The following is an 18546-nucleotide window of genomic DNA, read 5'->3' as shown; positions in this document are numbered from 1 at the left end:
ATGAAATGTCCATTTAAGGTGATCATAGAAGAAAAGGAATGGTTCCATTACTACAAGCTAGGAGACTACTGGATTACGGGAATAATGTCTGGAATCTTAGCTCGATTATATCAGTTTTCATTCTCCAATCCTCCAACCCACCAACTGAAAAGGTAATTGTCAGCTCGTCCAAGGATTCTGGTGATTGATTTTACCAGCTCCAATGTCTTTTCTATATATATGTATATATATATATTCTTTTAATACAAATATTCCCTTTTAGTAAACAGTGTGTCATCTGAGTACATATTTTTGTATCATGACAATTAAAATTTACCACCATATTTATCCGTAGGGATCTCTTCACTTTTCCAATTTTGTGCAAATACAATTCTAGCTGCAGTTATTACATGAATAATCAAGTATACATTTTACTTACTATAAGCTTCTGGTGTTTTCCCCAACAGGAATAGTCCAGGTTTTTAATCAATATGTTGCTGCATCATCTTCTCCAATCACATACCTCCACTGTCTTTTCTAGGAATGATTTCCTTTCCCTTATTCCTCACTTTGAGAAAGCCAAGTCATTATTGCTCATCCCAATTTCCTTTAGAGGAAAGGCTCCTGGGGAACCTGATGATTTTGTAAAACCTGAGTTTGCAAAGTTTCTTTTTAAGTTGAATGAATCTTTCCTGGATGGGGTTCTGCCTGCTTTCTAAATGATTACCTTGGTATTGTGGAGTCAGCAACTTATTTATTCATATTTATTTTATTTATTTATTAACAATAGTTAAACAGTAACTCCCAATAAAGTGATTGAATGATACCTTAGAACAGAGTGAGATCTCTGGTATTTTCTCCCTACTGTTTCTTCCCCTTCCTTTCATTTACTCTATAATTGCTACCACCTTCTCCACTCTTTTTTTCCACCCTTTGCCACTTTTGTGGCTTCCCTGTTCCTTTTGGTTTAGATAAAAGAATACTTTTTAAAAACCAAATTCAAGGAGGGGAGAGGCTTTATGTGTTAAGTTAATATTTAGTCGCAGAGGAATCACATTAACTGTAGTTAACTGTAGAATATAGGACAATAACTCTAAAGCCATGAATGTTGTTTTTGTGAAATTGTGTCCAGCCCATTGCAACCCCATGGACAACATTCCTCCAGGCCTTCCTGTCCTCTACCATCCCCCAGAGTCCATTTAGGCTCATGCCGACTGCTTCAATGACTCCATGCAGCCACCTCATTCTCTGTCTTCCCCTTCTTCTTTTGCCCTCAATTGTTCCCAGCATTAGACTCTTCTCCAGTGAGCCCTTCCTTCTCATTAGGTGGCCAAAGTATTTGAGTTTCATCTTCAGGATCTGGCCTTCGAAAGAACAGTCAGGGTTGATCTCCTCTAGGATTGATCGGTTTGATCGCCTTGCAGTCCAAGGGACTCACAGGAGGCTTCTCCAGCATAGTTCAAAGGCCTCAATTCTTTGGAACTCAGCCTTCCTTATGGTCCAACTTTCACAGTCATACATTGCAACTGGGAAAAACCATAGCTCTTGATATGCATACACTTTGTAGCATCCCTTATTAACATTCTTGAGGACTGGGAAGATACAGATCTTCTCCTAAACATTGGGCTAGGATGGGGGTTGCGAGCTATAAGCAGATCTAGTCTGGTGCCTGGGGGGGAAGGGTATGATTTTATTTTTTATTTTAAAAAAATCATTAAACATTTTTTAAAAAAACAAAAAGAAAGCTTTAACACTTTTTCCGTTTCAACAGTTTCGCATCAGTCAAAAATTTCATACTTATACATTTTTTCCTCCCTTATTCTACTATATCTTTTATACATATACTTCTAATATTTGTTTATTTATTTACATATATACATATAAATACCCATGTACACACTTTCATTTCTACAATTTTTGTTTCCTCATATTTGCAGTTATACTTCTACTCCTATTTCGACCATTATTTAATTTTTCCTTGTCTTTTATCTCTCTCCTCCAACCATTCATACCATTTCTCCCACACTAAGTAATATTTTGCTTCCTCTTTTTCTTGTATCTCTTTTGTTAATTTGTCCATCTCAGCACATTCCAAAACTTTTCTGATCAGATTATCCTTGGATGGTATATTATAATTTTTCCAATTCTGAGCGTAGATTATTCTTGCTTCTGTGGTAATATGGATAATTAAATATTCTATTTCTTTTTCATATGACCCTTGGAGTATTCCTAATAAAAGTGTTTCTGGCCTCATCTCTATCTGTTACTTGGTTATTTCTTCTAATTGTGAGCTGATTCTACTCCAATATTATTTCGCTTTGTGGCAGTACCACCACATCTGGTAATACATTCCCTTTTGCTGTTTGCATTTCCAACACGTTGGTGAGGTATTGGGAAACATCTTTGCCAATCTGGATGATGGCAAGTGCCAACTGTAAAACATTTTATACAGATTTTCTTTATAGGATACAGACATTGTCAGTTTATAATTTTTGTGCCATAATTTCTCCCATTTATCTAATTCAATGTTGTACCTGAAATTTTTTGCCCAAATTATCATATTTCTTTAACTACTTCCTCTTCCAATTTGTATCTTAATAAATAATTGTATTTTTTTTTATCAATTTATCTTCTGTACCTTGGAGGATTTTGACTTCATATACTTTCTTTGGAATTCATATTGTGTCAAATCTGTCTTTTATCTAGATTTCATTTGCATGTAAGGCCACCAATCAATGTCTGTACCCTGTTCTTTTAATTCCTGCCTTGTTTTTAATTCTCCTTGACTATTTAACAAATCTTTGTATCTTTTCATTTCGTCAATGTCTAATGCATTTGGATAGATTTGTGCCTCCATTGTGGATAACCATTCTGGAATTTTATCATAATGATTCTTTTTTATCTCTTGCCATGTTTGTTATCAGCATCTCTGATTAAATGTCATTGAAAATCATTATGTTATCTATTTTTTCCTTCCCATAAAAAGGCGTGCCACCCTCTCTGCAAATCATATCCCTCTAATGTTAAAATTCTTTTATTTCATAATTCCATCCAGTCTTTGATCCATATAAGTGATGTTGCTTTATAGTATGTTTCCCAATCTGGGAGTCCAAATCCTCCTCTTCCTCTACTATCTTGCAGTGATTGTATTTTGATTCTTGATTTTTTCCCCCTGCCAAATATAGTTCGCTATTAATTTATTTAGATCTTTAAAAAAAGTTTTTTCCTAATTTTATGGGAATTACTTGAAATAAGAATAGTAAGTGTGGTAGCACATTCATTTTAATCAAAGCTATTTTTTTTCTAAAAAGGATAATTGTAATTTGCTCCAAATTTCCAAGTCTTTCTTTTTCTGTAGTATTAATTTATTATAGTTGTCTTCTTTGATAGATGAACCTTCATTTGTTAACCATATTCCTAAATATTTTAATTTTTTTGTTGTTTGGATACCCATTTTGTCTTCTAATTCTTTCTCCTGCTGCTTGGTAAGGTTTTTTGTTAGTTCCTTTGTTTTGAGTTTATTGATTTTAAGTCCTGCTACTTTTTCATATTCCTCTATTTGCGTTATTTATTTGGGTCCTGACAATATTGGTTGTTCTAAAATGAAGACCAGGTCGTCAGCAAAGGCTTGGACTTTATATTCCTCTTTTTTTATTTTTAATCCTTTTATTTCATTTTGACTTCTGATTTTGTTTAACAGTATCTCTAGTGTTAAGATAAATAGTAATTGGGAGAGTGGACAACCCTGTCTCACTCCTTTTGCTATTGTGAATTGTTTGGTAATGTCTCCATTTATTGCTATCCCTGCCGTTTGAATTGAATATATTTTTTCTACCATCTTTATAAATTTATCTCCGAATTTCATATTTTCTAATTGTAAAATAAGGAATCTCCAATTTAAGTTATTGAATGCCAATTGTTTATCTGGATTTGTTTCATAATATTCTAATACATCAATTATAATTCTCATATGGTTTTTAATTTGCCTTTTTGGCATAAAGCTGTTTTGATCAGGGTGGATGTATTCATTTATTACATTTTTTAAATCTTTCCGAAATTATCAATGTAAATAGTTTGTAGTCTGCATTTAACAATGAAATGGATCTATAGTTTTTGATTTGGTGTTTGTCTGTATCTTCTTTTGGGATAAGTGTTATAGTGGCTTCCGTCCATGTGTTAGGTATTCTGGCCTTCAGGTGCACTTCATTAAAAATTTCTAACAGTATTTCATCTAATGGTTGTTGACATGTCTTACATAATTCTTCAGGAATTTCATCTGGACCTGGTGTTTTGTTGTTCTTCTGTTTTTTTTCTTGCCTCCATTAATTCTGTCATACTAATTGTTCCATTTAATATTTCCCTCTGTGTCTCCTCCAATTTGACTAAATTCATCTTTTCTAAATATCATTTAATATCTTCTTCAGATATATTCTCTTGTGTATATAGGTTTTGAAAATAGTTTTTCACTATAATTCCCCCCCCTTTTTTTTTGCAGTGTATCTCCCCTTTCTCATCCTGTAGCTGGTGTATCATTTTTTTCTCTTTCTCTTTTTTCAATTTGTATGCAAGCCATCTTCCGTTTTATTAGCATGTCGAAAATAATTTTGCTTTGCTGATTTAATTTTCCGTGCCATCTCTGCTTCCTTAGTTCATTTGTTCTAGGGTTCCTTCTGTAAATCTAGCTCCCATTTTTAAAGTTCTTTTAACAAATTTTCTCGTTCTTGTTTTTTGTTTTTGTTTTTCTTCACTGTATAAGCAATTGTTAGGTCTCTTATATATGCTTTTGCGGTGTCCCACAGGTTTTGGAGAGATGTTTCTTCTTTTGTGTTTATCCTAATAAATATGTTCATTTCTTTCTCGATCATTTGAATATATTCTTTATCTTTTAATATTTCTTTGTTCAACATCCATCTTTTTCTTTTCTTCTGGCCTTTCCATATTACTCTTATTGGATTATGATCTGCCCACGTATTGGTCATTATTTACACTTCTTCTATTTCCTTTCTAAGTTCTGTCGTCATCCATACCATATTGATCCTAGACCACGATTGATGTGGACTAGGATAGAATGTATATTTTTTTTTCTTTATTTATTTCCCTCCAAGTGTCTTGTAGATATAGTTCATGAGTCACCTCATGAAATGTATCAGGTAATGTCTTTTTCTTTGTTTTATTTTTCGTATTGCTTCGATAATCTTTTTTCACATCTATAATTGCATTAAAGTCTCCAGTTAGGCAGATACATTGGTATTCTAATTCTTTTACTTTATTGTGTATCTTTCTATAGTATTCATTTTGGTTGTTATTTGGTGCATAGATTGCAATCAATAATATTATTTTTGTTCTGTTTTTATTTCAATCATTAAAATTCTTCCCTCCTCATCTGTGTATATTTGTTTTGATTCTAATTGTTTTTTTTAATGTCTATTGCTATTCCTCTTTTTGTTTGTTTGTTTGTTCTGCTAATGATGTATATAGTTCACCTAATCTTGGGTATTCTAGTAGCTTTCTGTGCTTTTTCTTAATATGTACTTTCTGCAAATTTATAATATCCATATCTAATCTTTGTAGCTTCGTGAATGTCTGCGTTCTTTTAATTGGTGAGTTTAGACCATTTATATTTATCGAGATCATTTTTTTTCTTTCTCCATATCCGTTCTTATTTGTTCATTGTTCTTAATCTTCTTCTATTTCTTGTTTCTCTTTGTGCTTTTCCCTTGCTCCTTCTCCCTCTGTTCGTTCCCTTTCCAATCTACTTTTTTCTTCTTAGTCTCCTTCACTTTCTTCCATTAGATATTCATCCTGACTTTTACTCTCTGTTTCCTCCCTACTTTCTTGATCTTCCTTTAGGGCAAAATGGTGTTCAAAAAACTCCTGTGCCTTATCCAATGTGTCTATCTTAATTTTTTTCTCTTGCCAGGAGATTAAGATGCCTTCCAGTATCAACCATCAGAACATGACTTTGTATTTATTTAATTGTGCTGTAAGGAAGTTATAAATTCTTCTCTGGTCTCTTACTCATCTTGGGATTTATTTGAGGGTTATTTCCTTTCCTTTATATAGTATTGATTTATCTCTCATCTTTTTATAGATTTCATCCTTTATCTTTTTTTGGTGAATCTAACATGAATTACCTTTGGCAATTTGTGCCTTGCGGGCGTAGTTCATGTGAACTCTATAGATCTCATCCATATCTCTTCATATACCATCTTTATCTCTTTACGTTGCCTGCTAAAATTTCTGCCATTATCTCTCCTAGATCTTCATCTTTATTTTCCATGATATTCTGAAACCTCTGAATTTCCAAATACACAATCAATTCTTCTAATTCCCTATTGATTGACATATGTTTTTGTTCCATCGTCTCTATTTTCTTATCTATTTGTTTCATTTTTGATTCTACTGTTTGGATCCTTTGTTCATTTCTGGAAATATTCTGTTGGATTTCTTCTATTTTATCGTCCATTTTTTAAATATTTTCCTTCATTTCTCCCATATCAGATTTGAGATCATCATGGTTTCTTTTTGTTTCCTTGTGATTGTTTGCAATGGCTTCTTGTGTCTTAGTCATTGCCTACTGAATCATTAACAACATTGATTGAATACTTTGTATATTATACATAGAGCCTGCTTTATCTGCTCCAAGCATACTTTCTATTGATCGCTGCTATGCTGGGGAAGATGTAAGGGATGCAGAGTTTGAAGCCATTTTCTTACTTATTTTAGTTTATTTATTTATTTATTTATTTATTTATTTATTTATTGGTTCGATTTATATGCCGCCCTTCTCCAGAGACTCAGGGTGGCTTACAATGTGTTAAGCAATAGCTTAGTAGGACTTTTTGGCCCTCCCTAAGCGGTGTTCTTTTTTTTAAATACAAAGTCAGCTTATTGCCCCCACAATCCGGGTCCTCATTTTACCTACCTTGGAAGGATGGAAGGCTGAGTCAACCTGGAGCCTGGTGAGATTTGAACTTGCAGTAATTGCAGGCAGCTGGTGTTACTTAACAGTACTTTAATCTGCTGCGCCACCAAGGCTCAGCATATGTAAAACAGAGCATTTATTAATTGAAATTTGACTATTCAAACACATAGTCAAGATCACTTTGCAAAACAAAATTATCTGTAGAACTGAATAATTTTACATCATCGACAAAAAGAACACAACTGCTTTTAAGCTGATCACATAAATCGTTGATATAGAGTAAAAAAAGATGATGAAATTTCTTATATTGCAGTGAGAACAACTTCTACCACATTCTGCCCTTCTTATTGACTGTTCACGAGGTCAACCAGAATTCAAGGCTCTTACCCAACATCACCCTGGGCTACAATATGTATGAGAACTTTTTCAATGCAAGAATGACATATGAGGCCATGCTGGATGTGCTGTCTACAGGACAGGAGAACATCCCAAACTACAGATGTGGAAGACAAAAGAACCTGCTGGCGATTCTTGAAGAGATGGATTCTGAACTCTTTGATCATATTTCCAATGTCTTGAGCATTTATAAAATTCCACAGGTATAAAGCCAAATGAAATTAATTCCATGTTGTAAATTGTTCAGATTTGCCTAGCAGGCAGCACTTGTATATATTTCTCCAAATAAATTGAAAGTCAGAAAGTCAGAGAGATTAGAAGAGTTGAAAGAATTGTTAATTCATAAAGTGATGGGCTGCCGCCGGTTTGGACCAGTTCTAGTGAACCGGTAATTCCAGTGATCAATTGGCCTTGCCCACCTACACCCACCCTATCCTGTCCTATATTTCTCAGCTCAGCAGATTTGCATGGCACACTGGATTTCTGGCCCTCAGCTCTTTTACTTATCGGGGCTGCCCTAGAAGGTAAGCTATAGAGCTTGAAATTGGTGTATTTTGAACACTGTGCACATACACAAAGTGTGAGCTTACAGAACTGGTTGTATATATACATATTTGGCTCCAGGTGATGTGGATAGCAGACCTCTGGTAGTAGAAAAGATCTGGGTGTGACCTTTGGGAATTTCAAAAATTATGACTTTTGAAAATGTATGAGGGTTGAATCGGTGACTTTTAAACATTTTGGTAATTTAGCGACCAATACAAAAGTGGGGTTTTTTTTTCACAGAATCATAGAATAAAAAGTCCAACTCCTTACACAGAGGTGGAATGGTCAGACCACTACAGACAAATTGCTGTCCAAGTTTTCCTTGAAAATAACCTTCAGTGGAGTTCCAGGAGGCAGACTGTTCCAACTCTTAATAACTCTCACAGTGAGGAATTCCTCATTTTTTTAAAATCTTGAGACTGAAGTAAAAGACTCAAAAGAAAGATATGAAGAAAACAATGAATAGGTCAAGATAGCTAGAGGGCACCTCCAGAAAGCAGCTTTTACATACTTTCTCTAGTGTACATAAAAAAGGCTGAGAGCCAAAGAATTGAGACCTTTGAACTATGGTGCTGGAGAAGACTCCTGTGAATCCCTTGGACTACAAGGTGATCAAACCGGTCAGTCCTAGAGGAGATCAACCCTGACTGATCCATCTTCATCCTGAAGATAAAACTCAAATACTTTGGCCACCTAATGAGAAGGAAGGACTCACTGGAGAAGAGCCTAATGCTGGGAACGATTGAGGGCAAAAGAAGAATGGAACAACAGAGAATGAGGTGGCTGGATGGAGTTACTGAAGCAGTCAGCGTGAGCTTATATGGACTCCAGAGGATGGTAGAGGACAGAAAGGCCTGGAGGAAAGTTGTCCATGGGGTCTTGATGTGTCGGACATGACTTTGCACTAACAACAACAATTAGTGTACAGCACAGAAGAAAGTATGTCATAATATTCTTTCCTATTTTGAACTGGAACTTGGCACAATGTCAGTTGTCTTGGATTTTTTTTTAAAGTGAGGTTATTAAACTAACTTCTGCATTTCAAATGTCTGAAAGAAATTCAGCCAATTAAAGAGTTTTTATAGAGTTATTTGAAATCAATTATATGAATGAAGACAATGAAATAATACACCAATATTAAACAATTGCTGGGGAGGATATAACAAACAATATTTGAAGCCCAACATATAAAACAATCAAGGAAGCAGTAATAATCTATGAGAAATTAATATGTTTGCCAGTTTAAAAAGATATTCCATGAGTACATAACAATATTCCAGTATTTGAGAATACTGCCACAAAGAGGAGGAGGTCAATTTATTTTCCAAAGCACCAGATGGTAGGACAAGAAGGAATGGAATGGAAGCTAATCAAGGAGGGAAGCAACCTGGAATTAAGGCTTTGAGGACAATTAACCATTGGAACAGATTGCCTTCAGAAGTTGTGGGTGCTTCATCACTGGGGTTTATTCTGATTTACTAATTGATTGAGTAGATGGGTGACCCACAGAGTTATAATGTGACCAGAAGAGTGTGCTCTATGAGGACCTCCAAAGAACATTACCCACAAATAATTCAGAGCTCCCTGGTTTCAAAGGGAGCATACAAGAGAACAGGACAGAACATCCAGAGAACCAGCAAAATTCATGCAGTTATTGTCTAAAGTGTCTCTCAGCAGTGTGGAAAAGCCCTTAAACTTACCATCTGACTTTTATCATTAAAACTGGCAAAAACTACCAATATCTTCTCTTTTATCTTAGATCAACTATAATGTCATCAACCAGATGGCTGAGCAAAATCATCGTTTTCCTTTTTCATATCGGATGACCCCAAACCAAGAACCACCTTACTCAGCAATTGTCAAGCTGCTCCTGCAGTTCCAATGGACGTGGATCGGCCTCCTTTCTCGGGACAATGAAAGAGGAGAAAAATTCAAAAGACGCTTGGAAGTTCTCGCTCTAAAAAATGGGATTTGCATTGTCCTTTCAGGAACTGTCCCAGAAGCAAATATGCAGACAAGTGCTGGAGAAACTCTCACGCAAGAAAAAAAGGAAATGTTCCGTTCTCTTATTAAGAGTCAAATAAAAATTATAGTATGCCAACTGGATTTTCAGGCTTCAGGAATGTTAGCAGCAATAATACGAGCGATTGATACCACTAATACATCCATTGTGGGAAGGGTGTGGATTGCAACAACTTTGACAGTTTTAAGTGTAAGTATTTTTGACCTCTGGGTTGATCTCCAAAATAAATATGCTTTGTTTTCCTTCCGCATCCAGACAAAGAGAAGGACTCAGTATTATGACTTTAAATCTTATGCATCTATGGTCTTATTCTATGGAAATGAAGCATTCCAATGTTCTTATTCAAGTCCTTTGTTATCTAAGAAAGTTTGGAAAAAATGCAGAGAAAAAGAGAATTGGGAATTCCCACCCAATGATGTGATTGCAAGAATCCTGTCTCAGGATTCCTCCAGTATTTCCCAAATAATTCAAATTGTGGCCTGGGTCCTCAGTTCTGCTGCTTCCTCCCAACGGAGTAAGAAGAGAATGCAAATTGGAGACCATCAACCACCCCAGATTGTACAGCCATGGCAGGTAAGTCTCTTCCTTTGAGGTTCCATTGATTCTCCCCTTCCAATTCCTCAATATTAAATTAGATGTAGAAAGGGGTGAGATATTCCAAAGAGCAGTTGCCCAGTTCGTGGTATTTGAGAGTGGGTATCAATCCTGAAGCTGACCTGACCGTGGCCATGTTGGAGGCTTCAGTGTTGCCACATTGGAGCTGAGGGATAGAGAGGGAGGGGAGGAATAGAGATAGCTGGAGTTTTGTAGCCAAAACAAAATATTTTCTCCTGGGAACCAAGGACATTCCCACCAATGGCCGGAGGGAGGATGAGTGAAGCCACCAGGCAACCGTATGACACGTTGATTGGATCATGTGACTGATTGTTTGGAAAGGGGAGGAAAACTTTTACTTTAATTAGGTGAAAACTGTGGGAACATTTAGAGTCAGTTTTCAGCAGCCTGTGCCTATATGATATGTCCAATAAAACTGATTTTTGAGGAACCCGCTTGCCTCAGAGTCCTGTTTGCTATGGGTGTATTACTTGGAACCCTGACAGTGAGTTAGAGAGAGATGATAGAGAAAAATCTTCCAAAGTTAAACAACCTGTGCTAGTTTGGGATGCTTTTGTGACAGAAATAGCTCTCCTGAACTAATGGATATGCTTCTATAGCTATTCTTTGAAAGAATTAACACTACTATGCAACTGTTGTCACATTCTTAGCCCGAAGTTAAACTCCGCTAACTTCATCTTGATCAGGATTGAATTCTCCATCTTCTCCAATGGTGGGTTCTAAAATTTTTTACGTGGATGTGGCTGGGGGTGGGGGGCGTGACTGATTGGGCATGGCCAATGTGACATCACTCACGCACTCAGTCACATGACTCCCCCCAAGCCATGCTCACCAAAAAGGTGGCTAAAATTTTTGGGACTTTTTGAAACTTTTTTCTGACACTCCGGCCCTGTATCCAGGTCAGGACACGTGGGGTGGCAGTGGTTGTCTCTGCTTTCCCTCCGTTGTCCTTCCTGCCCAAAAAGCGCCCCTTCTCACCTCTGACGGGCCTTTCTCATGGTTGCAGCTGGAGCGACCCACTCCGCCAGCTCAGGGCAGCGGACTCAGCTGCAGCCAAGATGAGCCAAGAAGCTGCAGGGAGCCTACCGCGTGTTGCACCCCCTCCCAGCCTTCCCCCCGCGCCTCCACACCATTTTCAGGCACCCTGCTTACTGGGCTGCCCCCATCCCTGTCATGGCTCCAACAGCAGCAGCATCAGGAGACACTGGCGGCAACGAGGCACAGGCGAAGGCTGGGAGGGGGATGCAACACACGGGAGGCTCGCCGCAGTCCCTCAGCTCATCTGGGTTGTAGCTGATTGAGGTGCTTTAGCAGCCATGAGCTGCGCTTTCCTCCACGTCTCACAGAGAGAAGCACCTGTTTCCCTCTGCCACCCACGGTGCTTAGAAGAAAGCACGGCTCATGGCTGCTACTGGGCTGCCCCAGTCCCTATCGCGGCTCCAATGGTTGCGGCTTTGGGAGATGCTGGTGGCACAGAGGCACGGGCGAAGGCTGGGAGGGAGGTTCAACATGCGGAGGGCCAAGTCCGCTCCCTTTTGCCTCCCCACACTTGTTTACCCATCCCAGAGAGCTTGGGCTACGCCTCCCTCCAACCCATCCGCCTTCCTTGCTGGCATCGCTCCTCGGCTGTTGTGGAGAAGTGGCAGCTCTGGGTGCACCATGCCCGTTTCATTCTCTTTGAGAGCCATTTTGCACCTTATTTGCAAAGCAACTCTCGAAGAGAAAGAAGCAGGCATGGCACACCCAGAGCTGCCACTTCTTCGCAACAGCTGAGGACTTCTTCCACTTGGAGCTCCAAGCTGCGAGGGGTGTGTGTGTGGCTGCAATGTCGGCAGCTTCGGTGGGCTCCTTCCCTCAGTGGTTTGTTTTCTTTTATCTTGCTAGGCGACTTTGTCATTAAAGGCTGCTCCATGCCTTTTGATCTTTCTCTGGCACGGAGAAAAGCGACCCTGTGTGAAGGGACTGAGCCTGCTGCTGAACTTGGAAGCCAAGAGGCTTCTTTTCCACCCAGCCACTGGCGCTCAGCACCAGAAAGACCTCCAATCGCTGCCTCCATCTTCACACATGCGCAGCTTTCTTCTCACCGGCTGAAGAACTTTTTGGCACCCTGCAGCCAGGCGGCTGAGAGGCTTCTTTGCTCCCGTCAGCTTCGGGTGGGCGAGAAAGCAGCGACCAGGGAACTGGTTTGGGGGCGTGGCCTGGCTGCCGCTACTACTGGTTCAGAGAACTACTTCCTAAAGTTACTACCTATTCGGTAGAACCGGGCCGAACCGGGAGCAACCCACCACTGATCTTCTCCCATTACAAGTTTTCCCATATCTGCAAATGTCTTGCCTCAGATGCGGCTGTGATGGTGAAGCAGCAAAACATAAAACATAGAATAAGAGTTTGAAAGCACCTCAGAGGTTTTTCTAGTCCAACCCACTAATCAAGCAGGAGACCCTATACCATTTCAGACAAATGGTTGCCCACATCTCTTTTTGAAAGCCTCCAATGATGGAGCACTCACAACTTCTGAAGGCAAGCTATTTCATTGGCTGATTGCTCTCACCATTAGGAAATTTCTCTTTAGTTCTAGGTTGCTTCTCTCCTTCATAGGTTTCCAACCGTTGTTTCTTGTCTTGCCTATTGGTGCTTTGGAAAATGTTTTGACCCCCACATCTTTGTAGGAGCTCCTCAAATATAAGAAAAGTGATATTATTTTTCCCCAGTGCTTCTTTTCCTTAGACTAGACATACGAAACTCCTGTAACTGTTCTTGTTATGTTTTAGACTCCAGCCATCTAATCATTTTTGTTGCTCATCTCTACAGTCTTTGCAGAGTTTCAGTATCTTTTGTATATTGTGTTGATCAGAACTGGATGCAGTATTCTAAATGTGGTCTTACTAAGGCTTTGTAAAGTGATATTAGAACTTCATGTGATCTTGATTCTATCCCTTTATTAACGCAGTCTAGGATTGCATTGGCATATTTGTCTGCTGCCACATATTGTTCGCTCATATTTAAGTGATTGTCCACTAGGACTCCAAGATCCTTCTCATGGTTACTAGCATTGAGCCAGGTTTCAAATAGTCTATACCTATACTGTTGGTTTTCCTTGCCTAAGTGTAAAACCTTATTTTTATTTATGTTGAATTTCATGTTGTTAAGTAGGGGCCCATGTTCAATTTGTCAAGATCTTTTTGGATCTTGAGCTTGTCTTCTGGGGTGTTGGCTGTTCCTGCCAGTTTAGTGTCATCTGCAAATTTGATGCATTCCTCTTCAATTCCCTCACCTAGATCTTTTTTGAACATATTGAAGAGTGCTGGGCCTAAAATGGAAGCTTGGGGAACCCCATTGCTTACTTCCCTCCATGTGGATGAGGTTCCCCAGAGGACTACATGTTGAATATAATTGTCAGACAGTTGCAAAGCCTTCTGATGGTGATGGTGTTATCTATTCCATATTTTCAAGATAAGTGAGATAAATATTTGAAAAAGAGTTGTAAATTCCTGGAGAATGTCTGAAAGAAGCTTCCCATGAAATGCTGAATTGATCTGTTTCTAACTGCAGTGATGATTTGAAGAGGTTGAATTATTCAGAGTACCTCCAATCCAGATTATTGACAAGAAAAACATTGAATAAAGGCTCAGATTCTCATGTTTTTTCTTTGTTTCGGCAGTTGCATAGGTTCCTGAGAAACTTCCAACATCAAAATATTTCCAGATATCAGATTTCTTTTGATGAAAATGGAGTTCCTGTTGGTGACTTTGATATCATGCAGTGGACATCCGTTTTGAACAAATCAGATGCGGCATTGAAAATTGGGAATGTAGAAAGACAAGCCTCCTCGGAAGTCAAGATTTCTGTCAATCAAAGTGCTGTCAAATGGCCAACTTTATTTAACAAAGTAGTTGAGGCTGCTTGGATTTTGCTCTTCTATTTATCTCCATCTGCTCAGAAATAATTCTTATTGAGGCCAATTAAGATAACTTCCGTCAAAGAGAACTTAAATCCTCATTAATTTATTAGATATCATTTTACTTTAGAGGTTTTACAATAATCTATCACACACTGGAAACTGCTGCATTGTATTGTGGGATTTGCAATCTACATACCGTATTTTCTAGCGTATAAGATGACTTTTTAACACATGAAAATCTTCTCAAAAGTCGGGGGTCATCTTATACGCCGGGTGTCGTTCTCCTGTAACCAGGCAGATCAGCCCGACAGGCTCTGATGAGCCTTAAATGGCTCTAACAATCCAAGCCCTGACGATCTGCTAATCAGGCAACTCAGTTGGGATCGCCAGAGCCATGGAGAAGGGAAAAACCTTTCTCCTTTCACATGGCTCTGACGATCCAAGCTCTGACGATCTGCTAATCAGGCAACTCAGCTGGGATCGCCAGAGCCATGGAGAAGGGAAAAACTTTTCCCCCTCCAGCTTGCTTACCTTAGCTGCTTGCCTTGCTTCGCTTGCCTTGTTTCGCTTGCCTGAATCCATTCCATCAGCAAGCAACTCCCTGCCTGCAATCAAGCAGGCAGGGAGTTGTGGACTTCAACTCCCAGAATTCCTCAGCCAGCAAAGCAAAGCTGGCTGAGGAATTCTGGGAGTTGAAGTCTACAAGTCTTAAAGTTACCAAGGTTGGAGACCCCTGTTCTATTGGGTAAGATTTTTTCCCCTTTGGGATCTTTAAAAAAAATAGTTAATTGGGGTTTTTTTTAGTTGTTCTTTTTTATTTAAAGTTGTTCATTTAAAGTTTAGGAAGTTTTAAATTTAGCTTTCATATAAAAATAAAAATAAAATAAAATAATATTTGTGCACTTTCTGAGATTTAGTATGTTTTTGTAGTGTTTCACTCTAACTACACAAACACACAAAATCTCACAAAGCTGTATGTGGAATTGTGTGAAAGTTGGGTTTTGGGGCTTTTTGTGGCTGTGTGAGGTTCCTGCTTGTTTCAGGGGCCATTTTGGGTCTAGCACAGCTGCTTTTACATTGTGGGCGAGCCAGTTGTGTTGTGTTGTGTTGTGTTGTGTGTGTGTGTGTAAAGTGTGAAAGTTGTTTTTTGGGGGCTTTTTGTGGCTGTGTGAGGTTCCTGCTTGTTGCAGGGGCCCTTTTGGGTCTAGCACAGCTGCTTTCACATTGTAGGTGAGCCAGATGATGTTTTTTAATTTTTATTTGGTGTGTGTTGGAAGAGGGGTAGTCTTATACGGTGAGTATAGCCCTAACCCTATATTTTAACAGGAAAATTCGGGGGTCGTCTTATATGCCCAGTCATCTTATACACCGGAAAATACGGTAATTAAACTGGAATACATTGCCATAATTTATAGTACATCAAAATATCTTGTTTTCAGTAAGAAAAAATCCAGAATGTCTATGGGGATTCTCAGTCATCCAGGTCATGGTTGTGCCAAAGGTCCTTTTTCAAAAGGAACTTGGACTTTGTTTTCCCTTGAAGATGTTTCTTTTCTCATCCAAAAAGCTTCTTCAGTTCTTACTGAATGATGGAGGTTGGAAAGATTTGGAACAACTGAAAAGACTATGTTGTAAAAAGGTTATAGATTCAGCAATTGCAGGAAGGTTTCACACCCATTGGCACTATTCAGGTGACCCTGAGGGCACAGATAAATTCCAAGTGGCCTCAACAATTTTCAGAAAGACTGCTAACAACCAGATGACTGGAAGGAATATAAATCCTTCCATACTTCACCATTCAGTCAAAACTGAAGAAGCTTCTGGAATGAGAAGCGAAAAGTCTTCAAGGGAAAACAAAGATAAGTTGTCTTTTGAAAAAGCACCTTTGGGAGAAAAATCCAGAATATGAAGGTTTAGCCCACTGAATTGCATAAGAGAAAGATATACTAAGAATCTGGTGAAGGAAATGAGGGCAGCTAAAAAAGTCATTTGTAGGAGAGAAAGATAGGGATTCTAGAGAAACTTAGATTTTGGAGGTTTCCTGTTATAGCATTCTTATACTTGCCCTAAGGAGAAACACCTTTTGCAATGGAACTACTTTCCTTTGGAAAAAAGAATGAGGCAACGAGTCTGTTTTGGGATCTACATTGGAGATTGATAGAGAAAGAGAATGACCTTTCATTTGCCCCTTGCAAGTAGAGTAATTAAAGTTCATGCCACTACTTCTTGACTGATTTTGCTCAATGTGCTCCTGAGCTCCTGGAAGCCACTTGATTTCAGTAAATCCTTCTAATTCATATATCACCCTGACTAATCTTTCTGTTTAAATTTAGATGGTGCCATATTCAAGATGTACAGAAAGTTGCTCCCCAGGTTATGCCAAGCTTGTGAGAGAGGGAGCTCCAGTTTGCTGCTATGACTGTTCTCTGTGTATGGAAGGAACATTCTCTGGGCAAGAAGGTACAGTAGGTGGCTCCAAAAATAATTATAAAAAATCAGGATATTTGATTCTTTTAACTAATGTTGTGTCGTATGGATATCCCTGGGGAGAAATATTATATTATTCCTTGAAAATGAAGTAACTGATTTCTGATGCGATTTTCATGCTCCTACAGCTGCAGAAACAGATTCATGATAACCATTTTTTTTTCCTCAGATGCAGCCCATTGTGAAAAGTGTCCAGATGACCAGTATTCCAATAAGAAGCGAGATCAGTGTGTCCCCAAAAATATAAGCTTCTTATCCTATCAAGAATTGTTGGGACTCATCCTGGCTTTCTTTGCCATCGCTTTGTCCCTAACCACCACCTTTATTCTGGGAATCTTCATGAAATACCAAGACACTCCCATTGTCAAAGCCAACAACTGTGAACTCACCTACATCCTCCTGGTTTCGCTCCTGCTTTCTTTCTTGACTTCCCTTCTATTCATCGGTCGCCCAGTTAAAATGACCTGTCTCCTTCGACAAACCATTTTCAGTGTTGTTTTCTCAGTTGCTGTGTCTTCCTTGCTGGCCAAGACTGTCATGGTGGTGGTGGCCTTTCTGGCCACAAAGCCAGGCAGCAGCATGAGGAAATGGCTGGGGAAGAGTCTTGCAAACTCTATTGTTTTATCCTGCTCTGGTGTTCAAGTAGGCCTCTGTATGATGTGGCTGGGAGTCTTTCCCCCATTCCCAGATTCTGACTTTCATTCCCAACCAGAACACATCCTGCTGCAGTGCAATGAAGGCTCTGTCACCATGTTCTACTCTGCTCTTGGCTACATGGGCTTTTTGGCTGCCATCTGTTTCTTGGTGGCATTTCTGGCTCGAAATCTTCCAGGGGCTTTTAACGAAGCCAAACTGATCACCTTCAGCATGTTGGTTTTTTGTAGCGTTTGGATCTCCTTTGTTCCCACTTATCTGAGCACCAAGGGGAAATACATGGTAGCCGTGCAGATCTTCTCCATCCTGGCCTCTGGCCTGGGTTTACTGGGCTGCATCTTTATCCCCAAATGCTACATTATTATCCTCAGACCTGACATGAACACCAAAGAACATCTGATGATAAAAAATCATTAAGTCTCCTTGTTTTTCTATAGTTTACATGCAGCATAAAATCACATACTTTGAAGTAATGTTTTATATGTTGTCGCTCGTCTTTCTTCATTCCATGTGAACTTTGAATTATAGTAAATGAGTAGTAAAGTTGCTAAAACAACTCAAACTATTTGAAATAATCATATCCTTCAATTGTCCTAATCTGAATTCATATTATGACATTAATAAAATTTCTGAAAAAAGGCCAGATAAACTGTTATCAGAGATGTTCTGATATGGTTTTAGATTAAATTAAAGACTATGGCTAATGACAATGTGTGTTTTTGTTACTATATAGGTTGGTGTGCTGGTGTTATATTTTATTTTCTGGGGTGATGTTCTGATTTTGTTCAAAAAAATAGTTAATTTCAAATACTGTATATATTTGATTGATCTCTTCTGGCTTGGTAATGTAAAATCATTCATAGTTAGATAAATGAGATAGATAGATAGATATGGATGGATGGGAGAGATCAAGACAGAGAAAAATAGAGAGACAGATAATATTCTATATATTAAGAATAGATAAAATATCAACATGCACATTGGAGAAACTTTATTTTTTTTCTTTATCCCTTTGAATCA

General features: G+C 38.5%; 1 protein-coding gene across 1 annotated transcript; it reads left to right on the top strand.

Annotated features, from left to right (window-relative positions):
• On the top strand, positions 1–17943 carry LOC139310111 (vomeronasal type-2 receptor 26-like). The gene is made up of 6 exons (XM_070934267.1): positions 1–152; positions 7218–7503; positions 9606–10442; positions 14146–14295; positions 16719–16845; positions 17042–17943. Exons 1-6 carry the CDS (start codon positions 1–3, stop codon positions 17941–17943), a joined length of 2454 nt encoding a protein of 817 aa, XP_070790368.1.
• The last annotated feature ends 603 nt before the right edge of the window (positions 17944–18546 follow it).

The sequence above is a fragment of the Pituophis catenifer genome, unplaced genomic scaffold (assembly GCF_029215685.1).
Source record: "Pituophis catenifer annectens isolate HBS135680 unplaced genomic scaffold, rPitCat1.0.hap2 SCAF_2, whole genome shotgun sequence".
Classification (NCBI taxonomy): Eukaryota; Metazoa; Chordata; class Lepidosauria; order Squamata; family Colubridae; genus Pituophis; species Pituophis catenifer.
Note: the sequence above shows the minus strand (reverse complement) of the source record. Positions and strands in the feature narration are given on the sequence as shown.

What these genes read in the sequence shown, in the direction of transcription:
- LOC139310111 (XM_070934267.1), top strand. Translation starts at nt 1, where the DNA reads ATGAAATGTCCATTTAAGGTGATCATAGAAGAAAAGGAATGGTTCCAT. An exon ending in CCAACCCACCAACTGAAAAG is followed by an intron (nt 153 to 7,217) that starts GTAATTGTCAGC and finishes CTTATATTGCAG; the next exon opens with TGAGAACAACTTCTACCACA. An exon ending in AACATTCTCTGGGCAAGAAG is followed by an intron (nt 16,846 to 17,041) that starts GTACAGTAGGTG and finishes TTTTTTCCTCAG; the next exon opens with ATGCAGCCCATTGTGAAAAG.